General features: G+C 43.6%; 1 protein-coding gene across 19 annotated transcripts in view; it reads right to left on the bottom strand.

Moving 5' to 3' along the window:
• Positions 1–423: 423 nt before the first annotated feature.
• The window catches only part of PXK (PX domain containing serine/threonine kinase like), a 74,223-nt gene continuing 53,339 nt past the window's right edge, over positions 424–21,307 (bottom strand). For 4 of the 19 annotated variants that reach the window (XM_023249870.2, XM_023249872.2, XM_045051757.1 and 1 more), the window contains 6 exons: positions 20,916–20,964; positions 15,315–15,392; positions 14,695–14,781; positions 14,171–14,240; positions 11,461–11,523; positions 424–1,702 (listed from right to left, as the gene is read on the bottom strand). In XM_023249870.2, coding sequence (XP_023105638.1) covers positions 1,497–1,702; positions 11,461–11,523; positions 14,171–14,240; positions 14,695–14,781; positions 15,315–15,392; positions 20,916–20,964 — 553 coding nt within the window. In that variant the 3' untranslated portion in view covers positions 424–1,496. Of the gene's footprint in view, positions 1,703–2,965; positions 3,003–5,551; positions 5,590–8,828; positions 10,711–11,460; positions 11,524–14,170; positions 14,241–14,694; positions 14,782–15,314; positions 15,393–20,915; positions 20,965–21,307 lie in introns of those variants that run through there. The other 15 variants (XM_023249879.2, XM_023249873.2, XM_023249884.2 and 12 more) reach the window with 15 other exon arrangements.

Here is a 21,307-nt window from a genome sequence, read left to right as displayed (position 1 = left end):
AAATTCTGGTAAAAAATTAGCGATTCTAATCACCTAAACTGCTGTCACACTTGCAACAGGAACTTGTCCACAGACCCTTCAAATGGCCAATTCTATTAGGGTTCCCATCAAAATTAAACCAAAATTCCTGTCAGGTATTCTTCCCATGGCCAAAAACCAGACATTTGCCATCTGCTGTCCTCTTTAGAAGTTGAGACAGAAAAGACAGGTTTAAGTTAGTTCTAGAAACATAGAAGTGGTGTCTAATTTAGATAGCAAGACAGGATTGTTAGCTTTTAGTAATTAAGAGGGAAAATAGCACACAAAAGAAACAGACATAGGATAGGTGGGAAGGAAACTAGAAATACTGTGTGGATCTATGTTTCTAAAAGCTCCCACAAAAAATTCCCACTTACAATATCTAGCCAAGCTATAGACAACACATTTTCTTGACATAGTTTATTTTAATAAAAAATACAGCTGAACATTTGTCACAGATTAAATGAAACTATACACAATGACATTCTCTCTGCATAGTAACCAACACTGATGTGTGTATTTGAATTTTTAAATGGATTACTTATAATCCTTTAAAGTGCAATTTATTTAAGGGTTTAAGCAAATTGTAGGATAAAGGATCTAATAAATGAGTAACGTTAAAAAAATGATATATTTGGACAAATCTTTCAAAAATCAGAACTGATTTCTATGGATGCCAAATTTACTTTTGTTCTAATAGTAACCCCCTCCCCCCAAACCACAAACAACTTTATTGCTGAGGATTAAGAAGGTCCTCTAATTGGCAAGAGCTTTTCCTGATGTTAACATCTGTCTCAATACACTCAAACTCAAAGGAACCGTGAGTCTAGAGTGGTTGCCTTAGCAGCCCTGAGTTCTGTAACCACAGCAGTATTCCTGTTAGAACCTAGAGAATGTTATGGACTTGGCCCCGTCTATTTGAGCGGAAAATTGAACTCAGTTGCTTCTCTGACTCCATGACGTAACTATGCTGTGGACTACGGTGTTAATGTCTAAGAGGAAATAAAGTAGCAAGAATGGGAATTAATCTAAGAAATAACCAGAAAATGCTTTATATAGAGAAATGAACTATGAGGGGAACATTTCTGGGAGTGTCTGATGGGATGGGAGGGATCGCAACACAAAGGTCATTCACTGCTGGGAGTGAATATTGTCATTGTTTTTCTGTCCATCTCCTTAAGTTGGTGCAAATGTTGACTCCAATATGCTGCTGCCCCTAAAAGATGCCCATTAGAGGATGAACAAGACTCCTTTAAAATGGTAATAAAGGAGCGAATTATTTCTTAAGGCAGAAACGCCAGCCTGACTTTATTCTACTTGGATATTTCCCTCTTGAGAAGCCTCTTAGATGAGCATCTGCAAAACAGTATGTGGCTTTACTGGCTCAGCAATTGTTCATCCGGAAAAAGAGTGCTTTAGGGGCTGGAGGTGGGAGGAAAAAACAAAGAACTTTTCCCTCCAAGTGTAAACACGAATCTTCAGCCGATCTTAGGAGCACTGTGATCACAGGTTTCGGCTTTCCTCAAAGTTCCCTTTTGGAAATTCTGGATGGAGCTGAGTAAGGCCCCTCGGCTCACACCATTCACAGCCTGGGGCGGAAGCTGTGTAGGCGCCTCTGTGCTCGCAGGAAGCAAGGGAGCTGCTGGTGGCGGAGGCGGAGGCGGTGGAGGTAATGCGGACATCCCTACGGAGGAAAGAACGCGCAGTCAGTGTCATCTCCAAACACCCTGCACACAGGCTCCTGCTCGGTCCTGGGTGCAACGAGCTTTGAGGAGACTGCAAATGTTTCTCCCTCAGAGGGACCGAGATTACCCAGTGCTGTATGTTTTTTTTCAAATACCGAACAAGGAAGCTACAAGCATCAAAGGGGAAGTAATTAAAGGTTGCCGTTTCTCCCAGTAATAGTCATGTGGGAAAAAACTGAACAAATGTCACAGATGACACGAAACTCTGCAGAGTGACGTTTTCTCTGGGTAGATGAGGCTCTAACTCCATTTCCAAATTCTAGCAATGGTCCCAAGAGAAAAGCTCCGTTAGCTACTTTAGCCAGGTCCTGGGCAGCACCACCTCTGAGCTAGCAAGTAAAGATAGACATTTGTATGCACAGAGTCGGGTTACCTGAGTAACAGTGACTAATAAAGGATGAACATTTCTTTAGCTGCGCCAGCACACACAATATTTGAAGGATGTGATTTAATGTAAAATGACAAACTGGATTCTCGGCAAGAAGGGGCTGAGTTATGGGCTCCCCAGGGCCATCTGTCTCCAATAGTCATTTCCTATTAGGCTGCATTAGAGAAATATAAAATGCGAGTAGCCGTTAACAGTGAAGCAGGGGGCAGCAGGCTCTCTCCCTGGCAATGGTATTCTCAGGGAGGCATCTTCCTCAGCGCCCTTCCTTCCACTGTGGCCTAACCCAGGGCCAGGATGGAGCTGCACTAACCCTACATCTTTGCTGAAGCAGCAGGAAAGACTCTACCCTAGTGGGCAAGGAGAAGGAAACTGGAAGCGTATCTGAAACTTCCCCTTAGCTTCCAAGCATGTGAACATTTGGCAGTTTAATTTTATAGTTCTGAATCAATGAATGAATTATTCTCCTAGGACAAAATAAAAACGGAGTACAGCCAAAGACCTTCCTTAAAGCACTTGCTTGTGCCACAGAGTTGGTTGCCCATTTCCTGTGACCCTTGCAGCCCTCGGTAACTCCACTATCTTTTTCTGGCCTTACCCTCAGCCCCTCCTAGGGCTACACCAGCCAGACATTCTGGTAGGTAGTTTTCCCCCCTAAGCTGCTACTGAGCTGTGATGGTAAATAAATATACCAATTGCCACTTGAATTTATATGGGTGAGTGTTTCAGGATCACCAATAAAATACTTGGGTAAGAGCATCCTTTTTACCAAATGTGACACATAACAGTTAAAGTCTTGTATTTCATAGAAAACCACTTACCTTCCTTACATCTTTTGCCCAAACCTAAGGCAGCTGAAATTAAAAGAATCACACAGATACACACATTCATGCTCTGCAATCTTAGAATTCTCAAATAATGGAAGTACAGCAATACAAATAAATATTAAATACAGACAAATGAACAAAATGTAATTCTCCTTGGTTCCATACAGTAACAACTAATGAAGGAAGTTCTATTATGTGGTCTGCCAGGGTGGATTGTGGACAAATGTTCCCAGCTTTATGTTACCGGGCTACAAAGATAAAAAGGACTTTAAACGCACAAATGATTGCTGAGATGAGAAGAGCAGCAACGGTGTGTGACAGAAGCATTCCTCTGAAGGGGGTTTTTGGATAGTGGCCGATGAAATACTAGGAGGAGAGGAAATGGTCTCTGAAGGCTCTTGGAACTCAACTGCAGCACCGAGAGAGCCTGGAGGAGTCAGCGGGCAACAGTAACCCCCAGCACTACCCAATGACCGGCAAAGGGCGGCAGAATCTGGACTTGACATTCAGGGCCTGATGTCAAGGAGCTCCAGGGTTTCTGCCTGCCAGCTTTGTGCTTTGACCCTGGAGAAGAGTCACTGCAGGTTACAAGAAAGAAGGCAGGCTCTGGGCTGCAACAGCACTTGAGTTCTTTCTGATAAAGGCATAGAGCTGGCCATCCAGACACCAGTTACCCCTCTAGCCCAGGATTCTGGGAGGCTAGAGGCAGGCCTCAGCAGCTGGACTTGGATATGGGTTGCCTCTTGGCACAGAACAAATCTGCCTGGTCTTCACAAGGAGCCAACCCTTGACTTTGGCTTCATCACCAGGCACTCAAAATTAAAAGTGCAAATTCACTATCCCAGAGTTTGGGAGTTGCAGGTGATGTTCAGTACATGGATCTTCATTTTCCAAGTAAAGGCTGAGATTGTTAGGACTTTAAATGAATCTCTCAGAATATGTAGGCAGCATAAATAAATACATAGTCCCAAGTGCCACAGAGTAACCCATGCTTGTAAAGCAAATGACCTACTCATCCAATGGTAAAGAGCAGGGTCATGGAGGGCCGGACCAATCCCAAAGGGCCTAATGTCCCACGAGGCCCACTTTTCCTCACTGGGCCTGCAACAACCAGGGCAGATCTTGACGTGTACTATCAGGGCAACGCCAGACCTCAACTTGCCAGATCAGAACACTCTGGAAGTGGGGAGGAGGTCTGGGAGTCAGAAGGCCAACGCTGGAGGAAGCAGGAACACAGACCAGGGACTCAGTCTCTGACTGTAAGCCCTACCATGGTTTTTGGCTTTTTCTTTTTGCCTTCTCTATAGTTCACAAGCTTCCTTTAAAGGTTTGTTGGGGCTTAAGCTATAATACATTCTAACAATTAGCAGTATTAATAAGGGCCAAATTCAGAGTTGGCTATTTGGCCTGTGGCAAACCTGGAAACAACTGCCTAATGCCTGAATGCCACTGACTCCTCAGATGTGAACAAGCTCTCCCCACCACGGGTTATCTGATAGCCCTTGTCCCCAGGCCATAGACAAGACCAGGCAGATTCCATGTTGGATTGGTTGCTAACTGAATTCACCAAGCTTTGAAAAATACTGGCCTGCAAAAACCCAGAATGAGGGATGCTCCAAAACAGCTGATCTATAATTATATCCAGTTCTCTCCCACCTTACCTACTCTTGGGCAAAAAGACCAAAAATCAACTACTCTATCCTCCCCAGAATCCTATCCACCAAACTAATGGGAACCCGGCAATCCAGCAGAGGCCCTGGAACAGGCCATGGACCGTTGCAGGAAGAGCATATGTTAGGCCCAGAAAAGAATGTCTTGCCAGAAACATCCTCACCAGCCTCGTGGGAAGGATATCTGGGGATCCCCTTTCTTTGGGGTCAGTTTTAGCAGTGGGCAGTCTACAGGTCTTGGTAGGTCTGAATTCCTTTGTGATCCACGAATAGAAGTGGGGAGGCCACGTGGCCACCAGACCAACACCACAGCTGCTGGCTACCCTCGAGAGAGAACAGACAGCAGTGACCCCCTGGAAGCAGGCAGCCCCCAGCTCTTGGCAACTGCCTTTGTCTTCTGCCTCAGATAGATGAGGAGGCTGCACTCGTGTCTCAACTCAAGAATTATTAGGGATGCTTAAAAAAGAACTTTTCCCTACTGCCAGTTATAAAAGCCAGTGAGTTGTCTTCCTGTAACCAAGAACTCAACCAGCTAACACTCTTTCCCTTCATCAGAGTGATAAGGAACCGATATTTTTGCTGCACAAGGACTTTGGGACCCTGCTTTGTGAAATTAAAATATGCCAAAACGCCATGCAGTTGATTTTTAGGTTTTAGGGCTGTGTTTTAAAACTACCATCAGAGGGGAAATGAAGATTTTGAAGGTCAGGGTGAAAATGAAATGAATAATGAAGTCACTTGGGTGCTTTTTAAAGATGCTGCATTTCATTTAAGTGTTCAGAGAAGGAAATCATCTCAAATCTGCTTTCCCATTTGTTCATCACTTCAGTGATCTAGATACATTGGGTCCCATTTCATATCCAGAAACAGAGCATCTTTAAAGTTAGAGAAATCAGTATAGCTTACTTTACCGAAAATTCACGTTCAAAATGGTGCATGCTCTACTGAAAACAGCAAAGACAGAGACAGAGACAGAGAGAGAGAGGGAGAGAGAGGGGGACACAAGTCATTATTCAGCTTTTAGTGTCATTTAATCAAATAGTAAGAGACAGTAAAATATTAGTTTGAATCACATGCTTATTATTCTCACTGCCAAACTAGGCTATATTTAACTGCAAAACGCACTGGTTCGTAAGCATGATTGTGACTTTTTTAGAACATGGCAAACATGCTAATAGAGCAACCAAGGAGTCATTTTCCTCTTCATACTCTTTGTTCTGTTTTTCTGAGCCACTTAGGTGCTGTTTTTGTTTACAACACTCACTTCAGAAGACCTGTGAAGGTTCTACCCCGCCTGAAAAGTGGAATGGGTACTGGAAATGCAATTAGTTCTATTGCTAAATAAGGACAGTCTACCAAGAAGTCTACCACTTTCTTCCAATCAAGCCTTCCATAGTCTAAAATGGAGACCTGTCTTTTTAAAGTTGGGAAGAGCAGGAGCACAGGGCAGGTCTAAGGCGAGCTCCAGGCCAGGGATGAGAGGCCCCTCCCTGAAGGCAGCTGGACTCTACAGGCTGAACTGGTCAGTGAGTGGCATTTGCTTACTTTAGGCCATGAAACCATTAAAAAGAAAAAAAGCAAGGCAAACGTTCTTGTCTTCCTTTTGACTGACAGGATTCCTGGCGAAATGTGAAGGATAATGCCATCCCTGACAGGGAATCCCAGAGTTCCTGATGAACCAATGTGCCCTACTGTCCAGAGGAAAATCCCTTTGTCTGTGGAGGGGCTGAGAAATGAGGCCCATGAGGGGCTGGGCAGACTGACCACTCACGTGGGACAGCTCTGGGAGGACGCCGGGGATACTGTCTTGTGCCACTTCCACCCGAACCAGCCCACGGCTCAAGGGAGGAGCTTACACGCTTGGGCTGGGAAGCAGGGGAGGGAGACTAAGAGGGCGGGAGAGCAGAGCCAACACACTCTTCAGAGAAACGCTGCAGGCAGAGCTGTTCATCCCAAAGATGGGAACTGCTTTGAGTATGTGTAGGTCTTTAGAAAAAGGGGGCAATTCGTGGGGCGCCTGGGTGGCTCAGTCAGTTAAGCATCCGACTTCGGCTCAGGTCATCATCTCACGGCTTGTGGGTTTGAGCCCTGCCTCAGGCTCTGTGCCGACAGCTCGGAGCCTGGAGCCTGTTTCAGATTCTGTGTCTCCCTCTCTCTCTCTGGCCCTCCCCCACTCGCGCTCTGTCTCCCTCTGTCTCAAAAATAAATAAACATTTAAAAAATTTAAAAAAAAAAGAAAGAAAGAAAAGAAAAGGGGGCAATTCTTATGGCCAGAGACATGGATTCTGAGCCTAGATTGGGTTTCAGACTTTAACCTGGCTAGACAAATTCTGGAAACTCCAACATTCTCAATAAATGCATTTTTTGTGTGTGTGCCTCATTTATTCTTAACCATCCTTCCTATTATTTAAGCTTCTGGTCACTTTGTGCCCATAAGGCTCTGTTTTCCCTCCTCCAGATCTCCAGATATGAAACTTCTCTCTCTCCACTCTTTCTTACACACTGAGTTTTCTATAAATTGCCAGCTCTCTCCTCAAAATTATTACTTTCAATTATAAGCTGCAAGCATGAAGGGCTAGAATTCTCTTGCAGGACATTTATAGCTTATGCTTGGTAGTACTTTACTGCTTACAAAGCTTTGTTTTTGCATGTTACCTAATACAGATTAGGAATTCCTTTAAAAGACAGCTTCAAAGAATGGAAATTACTTGTCCAAGGTCACAGCTGGGAAGTGGCAGACCCACAGCCAGGGTTTTCCGACTCCACTTTCAGGGTTCTTTTCCTGCCACTGGTCAATATTTAACAGCACCCTGCAGTGCACCCAAGGGAACAGGCACCTGATGAAAATTGGTAGGGGTAAAAGAGCAAAGACAGAAGCAAGTTTGGATCCTGGCTCTAGCACCCGCCGCTTGTGTGACCTTGGTCAAAGTCTGTCACTTCACTAGAGCCTCTGCTTCAGTGTCTTTAAAATGGAGCTATAGTAGAAACTACTCTCATTGGATAGGAAGGTATGCATAAGGATTAAAACAACGACTGTAAATCACTTAGAACAGTGCCTAGCACAAAATAAGTGCCTACAATATGTTAGATACAATTATTAAAAACAACAATAATGTAGAGTCTCCTGCTTTACTTAGCTTTCCCAAACCTGGTGTGTATGGAGATTTGGATCTTCTAAACCACTCATTTCTATGAATACAGAGTGTAAACACGAGTTGGTGATATTTACCATGAAAAAAGTCAGGATAAAGAATTTTAAAGCTCTTGAAAGAGTGACTGTCCAGAGGTAGGGAGCATAACCTTTAGCAGAAAAGAAAGGAATGTTCTCACCGAAAATATAAGGATCCAACACAAGAGTTTTAGAGAATCCCACCCCTCCCAATGGAATCACCACCAAACTCAGGGACATATTTATCCCTCAAGACGCTTCATGGCAGGCAGGTGCAGTAAGAAATGGGAGAGGCCCCATACTTACGCAATTGTTGGAAAGAGCTCATGAGGGTGACACTCCTTCGCTTAGAAACATCTGTCACTTCTGCTCCATACTAAAAGTAACAAGGCTTAAGAATACCCTAAGCTGTCATGTATGTGCTTAAAACTGATACTTTCAGGAAGGAAGGCAATGCGGTCAAACTGAACTTGCCTACACTGACCTATTGTTGAGCACACAGGGCCCCCAGTAGATTTATACTATGCTTGATTAGAAGGGACCGTGAGATGGTCTCCTCTTAATTCCCACATTTTTTGCCTTTGACAGATGAGGTAAACAATACCTAGACATGGAAAATGACTCATCCAAGGCGTCCCAGTAAGGAACAGTGTACCAAGGATTACTATACACCCAGTGCTGTTCTAACCCCACACCCAGGAAATGCTCTGGAACTTTGTAATAACTCCCATAGGCAGGCACTGTCATTATCCTCACTGACACATGGGAACACCTGAAGCGCAGGGAGGCCAACAGTCTGGTTCAAGGTCCCAGAACTAGCAAGTGTTCGCCCTTGAGTTTAGGTTCCCCGGCCTGAGGTGTAGTTCCTTCCCAAGGGGCTCCCAGATTGTGTTTTTGAGATGCTACCTTGAGCAAGAATACTTTTTTTAATACTAGCCCTTGAAAGTGAAGATTTTTCCTTCCTTTCTTGAGAAAATTGCACTTGATCATAAAGCTAGAAGACCTATTCTTGACTTGGTTCCCAGGTAAGCATGCCATTTTTTTTTAACCATTACCTTAGCCTAGAAGTAAAGCCATATAGATTAGAGCAAATGTGATTCCAGCAACAAGATAGACTGTGCAGAGAGGCAACGAGAAAGATGAGCCCACTGGAGAAGCCTGGCCTCCTGTCCTGGAAGGAGGGGCCAGTCTAAGCAGCGGGCTGACCAGCCAGAAGATGCCACCCTAGGCTGGGAGTCTGCTCTGTCCCAGCAGAGTCCCTGAAGGCAGAGCAAGCCCAAGCAAATCCAGCAACAAGGATTTACGGAGCATCAGCCATGGGCACAGCTGCATGAAGCTACTACGTGTTTGTGGCTCCCTCATGCCTCACACAGCACAGAAGCTTGGGACGCTGCTTGCTGGAGGACTAGATTTTCGGGGGGAGATTCTCTATTGAAGGAGGGTAAATATTGGGAGAAAAAAAAAGAAAATTACCATGGTTGGACCTCAAGGAAAGCATTTGCTTAATTATGTCTATCATTTTGGAGCTCTTGAGAGGCTCTAGAAATGCGACTCCACATGAGCTAGGTCCCTGTCTATTCGTGTCTGTAAGCCAGGGCCAACCACAGTGCCCAGCACATTTCAGCCTCTCACTAAATGCATCATAAATAATGAATAAATTCATTGTTCAAGGCCAGAAATGCTGGGTTGACAGGCAAAGGCTAGTTCTCATTTTTAAGAGATGCATTACAATAAGTGCCCACCAGAGGTCAGAGTACAGTCTTTAGGGCTGAGTTGCTAATTTCATCAACAAAACGTTAAAGGAGATAAAGGAAAGAAGGAGCCAGTATTTGCTGGGAACTTATCACTTGTGCCAGGCTTTGGGCTTGGGGCCTCACATATTTTTCCCTCTCGATCCTCACAACTCCCTTTCAGAATAGGTATGATCAAAATTCACAGTAACGCCCCCTACCACTCCCACTCACCTCAAAGTTTTTCCAACATTGACTCTCATTACCAAAAATTCCCCCTTTTTCTTCTCTCCTTCTGAAAATTCCCTCATCTCATGCAAACCTGCTACAGTATGAGATAGCTCCCATTCAAAACACAGGTAAATCAGAGGATTCATGAAAAAAAAATCCATATAGATGGAGAATTCCCTGAGGCATATAAAAATGAGAACTGGCAGTTAACTTCCCAGGACTATACCTAATGCATACAGTAGATGTTCAATATGATTAAAGAGACACCTTATATGTTAAAGGGTTTATGGGTTCTCACTATTCATTCTCTCCAATTTCCTTCAAATGTCTAAGGGGTATGAAATTAATATCCTTTCTTCCAGAAAATAGTTCAACATGATCTGGGCAGTGGAGCTCCAGAAATTTCTGACCAGCCTATACAACTCACCCCTACACAAGACGGAAAAGACGAGATTCTCCCTTGATCAATATTTGGGGGCTTTCTTGTAAAATCTGGTGACAAAGTCAGCCAGGGAAAAGAATGATCATTCCCACGAGCCAGGTACTTGGCTCCTCAAAACGGGTCCTGGCCCAGAGCATTCCCCAGCAAACCACCAGTAACCATCCTCGGTCAGCAAGAGGAGAGACCCACCAGCCAGAAGTAAGCTGAGTAAGAAGTTTGTACACTCTTATAGCAGAAGTTTGTAAACTATTCCGTTTATGCTTGCTTGTCATTTTCCTAAGAAGGTCAATTAGAAGTATTTGAGAGCAGATGGGTAATGCTCTTGATAGCTCCTGGGTGCTGCCTTAATCCTTAATGAACATGGAACTGTCAGCTCATAAATCAAGCCCAGGCAATGACCCTCCCTTCAGACAGCTGCAGCAACTCTTCCATGCACAGCTGACAAGCTCTGAATCGCAGAACCAGCTCCTCTGACATCGAAAACATCTGGTTCCTTTAAGAAGTGAAAAGAAATATGACTGGTTTCCCAATGTGTTTTTATGAGGCTAGCAAAATGGTCAGGGAAGAGATATTAGTTCAAATAGGAAAGAGGGAAAGAGCATCATGAGACTATTCCACGAAATTGGAGATTATTTTTATAAATATTTCCCAAGATAAATTCTTTCTACATTTTTCAAACAAAACTCATCGTAATCTGATTTAATTCACAAAGGCAAAACAAAGGCCACAAAAATATTCCCAGGACTAAACGTGTTACAGAGCAGAAGAGAGCACCAACAGTTATCGGGAAATCAGAAGTTCGGTGGTTAGGTCACTCCCACACCTGGGCATCTCACCAGTTCTGCTCTGTGACCACACAGACATTGTGGCTGGGCTCCCTGAAGAGACAGCTCTGGCAGAACAAGGCGCCTGGGCAGCAGAGCAACTGTTTTGTTCAGCTCAGCATGTACCGAGGCGAGCTCTGATCTGAGGAGCCCTGCGTGAGGCTTTTCAGCAAGAGAGCTGGCTGGAAGCAGAGGGTGGCTACTGCCTCTGAAATCAACTATTCCACTCCCTGTGAAGTCTGAATTTGGAAATCTAGACCCTCAGCTCTTCCAATTTGCAGTCCCACTGCTTTCTCTGGAGGAGGCAGGTACTGTCTGACCCCTGACATGCTTGGGCCCAGGCAGGAAGAGAAAGGGCCCCATTCCTCCTCCTGCTGGGTCAGAGGATGGCAGAGGGTTACTTTGCCTCCATCACTCACCTGCTGTAGAGGGTGGAGTCGGTGATGACGGGGATGTGAGAGGTGAGCTGGCCCCAGATCCTGCTAAGAGAAAACACAGAGAAACCCTCATGGGGACAAAGACAGACACCTGGAATCTGGCCTGAGCTGGGACCCACCATTGCCTGAGAATCTGCACGTGGCTTAGTGGGTGGGCCTTATGGTAAAAGATGAGGGGGGACAGGGAATTCAGAGGCTGGACTCAGGGACCACAGGCTATCACTGCTGTGTAGGGCATGCTTCCTCCCCAGGCCAATGAAGGTTCCTTGCCACCCACTGCTCCCCACACTCTGCCTGGTTGAAAACAACTTTGAGCTGTCAACGACTTGTGCAGTTGGCTGTAGTATCTTTTCCTGACCCAGCTTCTGTCCCTGGATAATGAACGCCAAATGACAATGGCCACAAGCAATACAGGGGACAGAGAGAGACAGAGAGGGACAGAGCAGTCCAGTGGAGGCCTCTCCAAAGGAAGTGAGAGTTCCCCACAGCATCCACCTAGCAATGCTCTCTGTAGAAGTTCCATTTTATCAATTAGGTAGGGTCAGCCTATTCAGTGTGTGGGTCTCCCAGGCCTCTTCTTAGCTGAAATCCAGCAAATACCATTATTTACATTAAAACAATATGCATATTCCCCATATTCTCAAGTTCTCAGCATCTCCCCATTGCTCAGAAGTCTCCAGAGAATATCCTCCTGGCCTGACATAGAAGTGGCCCAATAAGCAGATAGAGGCTCCTACATAAGCCCTTCTGTGGCAACATGAAGGCTGCCCCCTGACACAGAGGTCCTATGAAGGGTTAACCGAGGCTCCAGGGGTGGCTGTGATCATGTCCCTGAGAAGCCTCCAACCATCACCTCACCCACTGCCCACAGGACAGGTTGGACATGGCATGGACGCTGGGCATGAGGAAAAATGTCTGAATTAAACCGCACCTCCCTCAAGCCGAGTGGCTTTTCACTATTCACAATATGCTCTCACCACCCTGTTTAAATATGAGAGGCGTTTTACTGAAAAAGGAGGCAAAACCCAACCCATCCTGTCTTCCCACTGCTTTGTTGTGCTAACATAGATTTTAAAGGGGAAAAGACCGAATCTGTGATTCCGGTGGGGTCTGGAGATAATGTTTACATTTCTGCCAACTGCTACTTGGCTTTCCTGAACACCTTGAGGGTGCGGTGGGGTCTTGGAGTCCTTGGAATCTCATCTGGCTGCATCCGGCCCAGAACCTTGCAGGCAGGCCGGGCCTCGGGAAGGTGGAGGACCCTGAGCCAGGCTTTCTCTGCTTGGAAAAAATTAGTTGCCGGACAGAATGTCTGTCAGACATGCTGGTTGGAGACATGAGTTTCAGCCTAATGATGACAAGGACTGGCCCATATCCGTTGCATCAACCATGGAGAAAAGAGACCTCCAGCTCTGGAATTACCCGCCAGCCACAGCAGCTGCTGTATCTGAGAAGCAGGCCTTCATCCTCACTGGGGCTTCCCGCCTCTCTTCCCTTCTGTGGCGGCTGAACGCTACAGGCAGTGGTATCAGCACATTCTCCCCTCTTCCTGGAGTGGGTGACTTCCAGCCCAACTCTCCCAACTTCCAGCCCCTCCCACACTGCCTGTGATCTCTGGCTTTGGCTGGTCCGGCCTTCAGGTCCTGTGCTCCCCGGCAGCCATCTCCTCACTGACTGTGCAGAGACCTGAGAAGGCATGAGTTGGGAACACCCTCGATGTCCTCCCTTCCTTCTACTTTTAAATGTCTCTGCCTCTTCACCCAGCCCTCCTGGCTCCTACATCCCAGAAGAGATGGATGGGCTTCCTCCCTGGTGAGACTGAAAGTTGGGGTCCTGCGGCTAACCTCTTGGCCTTCCAGCCCCCTACCATTCTCTCATACAACTTCAGCTTCTCTCTCTCTCTGCTTGGCCCTTCTCCAGCCTGAAAGTATATGCAGCTATCCCTGAACCTAACAAAACCTCCCCTTTCCTTGGCCCTCCGGGCTAAGCCAAAGCTGCTTCGGGTTAGATGAAGCCTTTCCTTCTCTGTGTGGAACTCTACCTCGGATACATGCATAAGGTGGAAGGGGGAAAAAAAAAAGATTAAAAAGTGCATAAGGTGGAAGAACTAGCAGTCTCCAAGGGATCATTTAATCTGGCTCTGGTTTCCAAAGATGGAGACATTAAGGCCCAAGGCCAGCAGGGCTGGGCAAGGGGTCACCAGGAGTGACAGCTAGGACTGCCAGTCCAGGATAGTCCTCTCTGTACCACCACAGTCCTTCTGGAAGGATGCTTCTTGCCATCCCCACACACTGTTGAGTCCATTCCTTAACCCACATATGAGGGCACATCCTCCCACCATGTGGGGACTGAAGTACAGGGCAGGATTCAGGGTTGTTTCTGTTCATGCAGGTTCTACTGACAAACAGGAGGCCTTGTATTGTAAGTTGGATTGGTTTTTCAACCATGGCTAATGCTCATCTTTGGTTGATCAAGTCTCACTATCAATGAGGAGGCTGTGTTACCCCATAACCTCAGAGGATTCTTCCAGCACTTGAGTCCTGTGAGCCCTTGCATGTTGTCACAATCCTTCACTAGGGGCAAGGTTCTTCTGTTCCCTACACTGCCCAGTCTCTGGCCACCAGAAACCAAAAACGACTCCAAGTCCTGACCTTTGGGTCCTAGGGCCCCATGATAATCTTTAACCAGTTACCTGAATTATTGGAGTTGCTATATTTTGCTGAATACTCTTCACTGTTTTCAACAGCAGACCGTTTTGACTTCTTTAAAAATAAAAGAGAGATGGGGAAAAGTAAAGCACAAACACACTGAAGCTGAGAGTTAGAATACAAATATTTTCCAGGCACAAAGTTAAACTAGCTACATACAAGGTCATATTTGACCTCACAACTTAATACAGTTAAGAAGCCACAAGCCACAAACAAAGGGGGAACAAAACCAAGAAAGCTGAGTGTACTTTCTCAAGCCAGTCATTCTCCTCAATTACATTAGGCTGTAATCAGCCCAGCAAGCCAGGAAACTATATGGTCCATTTCTCTGCTGATATTATATGGCTCTTTTTTAAAAGCTGCAAACCAGTCATCTGGAACTAGTTTCAGCTTTCAAGGAGACATAGCACAAAATCTTGTCTTTAACTAAACATGCACTATTAACCTAAGAACTTTCTTCACATGTAGTCAAGAATTCACAGAGAGAATTCAGAGACATCAGGCTTACCTTTCGAGCTAAAATCTTTCTCTTTTTCCTCTCTTCTTCAGATCCATGGTGAGACTGGGCTCTTGTCAGTCTTCGATGCTGGTGAATCTTTAAGAGACCACAATTCACCACAAAGTCAGTATATCCTATGTTAATGAAAATCTCTAACATGTTTTGCCAAATCAAATTATTTGGATGAAAATTCTTTCCTTGCTCAGCCTGTCTGCCTCCAAGCTCGGGTCTGGATGTCTGGGAAAAGAGTATGCCAGAAGATGAAGACCTTTTCCATTTTTCCCCGTTCCTTCCTGCCTTTCCCTCTTCTATAGAAGACAAGTGTGGCTCCTAGCACTTTTAGAGTAAGGACCACATGTGCCCCACCACCAGACTGCCTGCCCCAATCAGAAATGCTGACCACCCTTTATAGGCATGTTTGTTTTCCCCATAAGCTGAGCACCTTGAGGGAAGGACTGTGAAGCATCTGGCTCTCTCACAGCATTGAGCATGGAGTCCAGTTCAGAGTGAGGATGCAAGAAATGTTTATGGAATGAACAGCCAGTCAAAAGTAAGTCACTGTGAATACTATGGCACAGGATGTGAAAACTGAAAGATGAAAAAACAATAAGGAACTACTAGCAATTTACCTGCTTCTGTTCTTCAATTAGTCTTTTTTCTATACATTCTTTGGCAATTCTCAATGCCTCTTTTAACTTTGTGGGAATCTGAAAGAAGAAAAAGTACATAATCCACTGAGTTAAATGGCCAGGGATGTTCTCAAGTCCTGGTTTTGATAAAGGAGCAGTTGGTTATCATGAAGGAGGGCATCTGGAATAAAATCAGTTACAAAATACCCACTTGAATACTATCCTGAACACCTCTGGCATCCCCATCATGCTTACCTCATTACCATTTTTAAGCAATATATAAAATGCATAAATAAACATGTTTCAAGTAATTCAAGTAATACTCCAGGGACTCCAAATTGCCAAAACCATCTTGAAAAAAAAAGACCAAAACTGGAGGCACCACATTTCTTGATTCCAAAATATAACACAAAACTACACAAATCAAAATAATGTTATACAGGCTTAAAGACAGATACACAAACCAAAGAGACAGAATAGCCTAGAAATAAACCCTCATGTGTACAGTCAAATGATCTTTGACGAGGGTGCCAGAAGGGGCATAGTAGAGAAAAGACAGTGTCTTCAATAAATGCTGCTGGGAAAATTGAATATCTACATGTAAAAGAATGAACCTGGACCCCTGCCTTATACTATATGCAAAAATTAACTCAAAATTGGACTAACGTCCTAAAAGTATAAAAGTCCTAGAACAAAACAAAAGCTTCATGACACTGGATTTGACAGTGATTTTGGACGAGACACCAAGAGCAAAGGCAAGAAAAGCAGAGACAGACAGATGGAACTTTTTAGAAACTTCTGCACATCAAAGGAAACAATCAACAGAGTAAAAAGGAACCTATGGAATGGGAGAAAACCACTGGAAATCCTATATTTCATAAGGGATTAAGAGCCAAAATATATAAAGAACTCTTAAAACTCAACAACAACAAAAGCAACCCAACTAAAAAATGGATTTGTCACAAAAAAAATAGATTATACTAGAATAAAGCTGGAAAAAAAAAAAAAGATCAGAAAATCTAAGGGGAAAAAAATGGGTCAAGGGCCTGAAGAGACACTTCTCCAAAGGTTTACAAATGGCCAACAAGTATACGAAAAGATTAATCAACACCTCTCATCATTAGAGGGCTGCAAAAGAAAACCATAATGAGATCTCACCTCATACACATAGGATGGTCACCACCAAAACCAACAGAAAATAACGAGTGTTGGCAAGGATGTGGAAAAATGGGAGTCCCACCACACTGATGGTAGGAATGTAAAATGGTGCAGCTGCTGTGGAAGACAGCATGGAGGTTCCCAAAAAACTAAAAACGGAATTACCATACGATCCAGCAATGCCACTTCTCGGTATACATATCCAAAAGAATTGAAAGCAGGATCTTAAAAGAGATACTTGCACACCCAAGTGCATTGCAGCATTATCCACAATAGCCAAGAGGTAAAAAATGCCTAAATGTCCACCAGCAGAGGAATGGCAAAACAAAATGTGGTTAAGACACACAGTGGAGGGGCGCCTGGGTGGCGCAGTCGGTTAAGCGTCCGACTTCAGCCAGGTCACGATCTTGCGGTCCGTGAGTTCGAGCCCCGCATCAGGCTCTGGGCTGATGGCTTGGAGCCTGGAGCCTGTTTCCAATTCTGTGTCTCCCTCTCTCTCTGCCCCTCCCCCATTCATGCTCTGTCTCTCTCTGTCCCAAAAATAAATTAAAAAAATAAAAAAAATAAAAAATAAAAAACGTTGAAAGACACACAGTGGAATAGTATTCAGCCTTTAAAAAGAAGGAAATCCTGTCACATGCTACAACATTGATGAACCTAAAGGACATGACGGAAATAAGCCAGTCACAAAAGAACAAATACTGTGTGCTTCCATTTCATATGAGGTATCTGAAATAGTCAAAGTCTTAGAAGCTGAGAGTAGAATTGTATTTGCCAAGGGCTGGGGATGAGTTAACGGGGAGTTGTTTGATGGGTCTTGGGTTTCAGTTAGCAAGATAAAAACATTCCAGGGATATGTTACACAACAAATGTAAATACAGTTAACACTACTCAACTGTACATTTATAATAAAAAATAAAAAACATATACAGCTTATTGGAACGAACACACACACACACAAATTCAAGTAATTATAATATTTTACTATTTTGTAACTTCAGAGGAATTTTCTCTGTGAAAGATTTACTTTCTAAATTTCCCAAGAGTAAGCTTTTTCCTGCCAGAAGATGCTCTTAACTATAGCCTGGTGCCTGGCATGCTTCTGAGCCTGTCATCTCTTAATTTATTAGTTTCTCAAGCCACAAGGAGCTCAGGCCTGGGAAACAAGACACCTGGATCACATTGAACTTTTTTGTCTCTATTATTCTTTTAAAAAACGTTTGAGTAGGTAATAGGGTTCAAAATTCAAAGATATGAAAGGGTACATACACAGTAAGAAGTCTGCCACCTAGTTCTCCTTTATGGAGGCAACCGATGTCACCAGTTTCTTGTGTCTCTTTCCAGAAAAAAAGTGCACATACAAGAAATTAACCTTGGTTTTTAAAATCACGTTGTCATTGCTGCACAGATGCTCTGATTCAGAGAAAGAACAAGGTCTAATAATAATCCTGGGCTGGACTTTCAGGGGTTGGAAGAACATGTTTATTTACAAGGCTGAATATATTTCCTGAGGAGTTTCAGTGAAGAAGAGAAGAACTTAAGAGTTTTTCTTTCCTACTTCAGATCCAAATGAGCTGTTTTTGTTGGAACTCCTCGGACTGGCAAAAAACAGGACAGAGGAAAGCTTCTTCCTCTCCTGTACAATCTCCTGATCCCATTGTTTTTCCTAAATTGAATTTAATAATAGTATTACATTTTCTTTTAGAATATGGAGAGGAGAAAGAATCAGCCTTCATTCTACTGCCCAAAGCAAACTCAACCATGAGCACTGAGGAGAGCCAGGCCCTGAACCAGGCGCTCACATAGATCATCTCAGTTGACCAAGGACAATAAACAGGTGTTACTCATCAACTGTACACACTGAGTAAACATCAACTCAAAGATTAGGCCCATAGATGACTGGATCTCAAATGGGGGTAGTCTTGCCCCCTCCTCTCTCCAGGGGCCACTGGACAATTTTTGGAGACCTTTTTAATTGTCACAATGTGTGGGGTGGAAGTACTGCTCACATCTAGTGGGTACAGGCCAGCGATGTTGCTTAACCTCCGACAATGCACAGGACAGCCCCCCACAGCAAACAACCATCTGGCCCAAAATGTCAAATGTCATGTCTGAGAAAACCAGCCTCAGATTAATGGCTGGTATGAAAAAAGCACAGTAAGGCATCAACCTGAGCTTTTTCTCTCCATGATACTACACAACACTGCTACTTCCCAGGATATTTCCTTCCTGCCTTTCTCTAGACACAAGTATTCCTTTTTTTTTTGACACAGGTATTCACACATTGTATTTTATATCCTGCTTTTTCCCCCTAAGCCCAAATAATCATTTTTCGTGCTACTACATGTCTTTATAAGTTTGACTTTTGGGGGTACCTAGATGGCTCAGTCAGTTAAGCGACTGGCTTTGGCTCAGGTCATGATTTCACAGCTCATGGGTTCAGGCCCCCACACTGGGTTCTGTGCTGACAGCCCAGAACCTGGAGCCTGCTTCAGATACTGTGTTTCCCTCTCTCTCTGCCCCTCCCCTGCTCACACTCTCTCTCTCAAAAATAAATAAACAGTAAATAAATAAATAAAATTTACTTTTATTAGATAAAAAACATTTTATTAAACAGATGTACCATAATTATTAAACTATTCCCTAATTGTAAAACATGACTGTTTTCAAATATTCACTATTATAAATACTGTACCTAAACTAAGTAAGTTTAGGTAAAATAAGTAAGTCATGGGTATATAATATACAGCATAGGGAATACAGTCAATAATATTTTAATACCTTTGTGTGGTAAAAGATGGCAACTAGACTTATCATGGGGATCATTTCATAAAGTATAAAAATATCGGGCGCCTAGGTGGCTCAGTCAGTTAAGCTTGACTCTTTTGGCTCAGGTCATGATCTCACAGTTGTGACATCAAGCTCTGCATTGGGTACCATGCTGACCATGGATTTTGCTCAGGATTCTGTCTTTCCCTCTCCCTCTGTCCTCCCCTGGCTTGTGCACATGTACACTCTCTCTCTCCCTCTCTCAAAATAATAAACATTAAAAAAAAAAAAAAAAAACATTCTCCCTCTGTCCCTCTCCCCTGCTCACACTCTCTTTAAAGAAAAAAGGAAAAAAAAAGTAAAAATATCAAATCACTTTGATGTATGCAAAATAAGAGGATACGGTATGTTAACTATATGCCAATAAAAAAATATTGTACCTTCTTTTGTTCGCTTTAAAAAAGCACTAACTTGACACACAAATGGCCAACAGGTAATGAAAAGGTGCTCAACATCACTAATCATCCTGCAAATGCAAATCAAAACCACAAGAGGTATCACTTCACATCTGTTACAATGGCTATTATCAAAAAGATGAGAAAAAACTTTTAAAAAAATTTTAATGTTGATTTATTTTTGAGAGAGAGACAGAGTACAAGCAGGGGAGAGGCAGACAGAGAGGGAGACACAGAATCTGAAGCAGGCTCCAGGCTCTGCGCTGTCAGCACAGAACTGACGCAGGGTTCAAACTCGTGAACCACAAGATCATGACCTGAGCCAAAGTCGGACGCTCAACTGACTGAGTCGCCTAGGCGCCCTGAGAAATAACAACTTTTGATGAGGATGTGCAGAAAAGAGAAACCTTGTACATTACTGGTGGAGATTTAAATTGCTACAGCCACTAGGCAAAATAGTATGGAGGTTTGTCAAAAAATTAAAAATAGAACTACCATATGATCCAGCAATTCCCCTCCTGGGTATATATCTGAAGGAAATGAAAACACTAAATTGAAAAGATATACACTCCCATGTTCACTGCAGCATTATTTACAATAGCCAACATATGGAAACAATCTAAGCGTCCATCAATGGGTGCATGGATAAAGAAAATGGGGGTGTATACAATGGAATATTACTCAACCATAAAAAAGAAGAAAGAAATCCTTCTATCTACAACAACATGAATGGAGCTCTGTGGTATTATGCTAAGTGAAATAAGTCAGAGAAAGACAAATACCATATGATCTCACCTATATGTGGAATCTAAAAACAAAACAAAACAAAACAAAACCCAAACTCATAGAGGACAGATTGTTGACAAAGAATAGACTTGCCAGGGCTGGGGAGGGGGAAGGGGGCAGATGAAATGGGTGAAGGGGCCAAAAGGTACAAATTTCCAGTTCCAGAATGAGTAAGTCATGGGATATAATGTATAGCATGGTGACTATTATTAATGCATTGTATAGTTGAGAGTTGCTGAGACTAAATCTTAAAAGTTCTCACCACAAGAAAACTATATATAGTGATAGATGTTAACTAGGGTTGGTGATCATTTCATAATGTACACAAATATCGAATCATCATGTTCTACCTCAATAATTTTTTTAAAAGCACGAAGTTTCAAAATCAACTCATATATGTCACAAACCAAAAAAATGATACGATTTGCTTTACCTTAAACTGTGGCTTTTCAGAAGTGGTTAGTAAAACATCACTGAATAACCTGTAAAGAAAAGAAATAAAAAAAAGTTTTCATAAGCCAGGTGTCCTCTCAGATCAAAATGGAATGAGACATCTTTAGCCCATGAGGTTCCCACCACATCTCTCAGCCCTGGCCCAATCTACCAGTTTGTTCATGCTTATCAACAAACTCAAAGGAGTTTACAGGCCACCCAGGCTGACCTCGGAAAAACCTCAGAACCTCCTCCCCCACCCCTGCCGCCCCTATTCCCTAATATTAGAGGGGCTACACCAGGAAGAGACTGGGTCAGCCCTGTACTGAAGGTTATTTCCCCACCTGTGGGACAGAAGACATCTCCTGCTATATAGCAAAGCAATAATGCTTT

This window comes from Felis catus, chromosome A2 (assembly GCF_018350175.1).
Source record: "Felis catus isolate Fca126 chromosome A2, F.catus_Fca126_mat1.0, whole genome shotgun sequence".
Taxonomy (NCBI): domain Eukaryota; kingdom Metazoa; phylum Chordata; class Mammalia; order Carnivora; family Felidae; genus Felis; species Felis catus.
The sequence above is the reverse complement of the archived record's forward strand: the minus strand, read 5'-3'. Positions and strand labels throughout refer to the sequence as shown.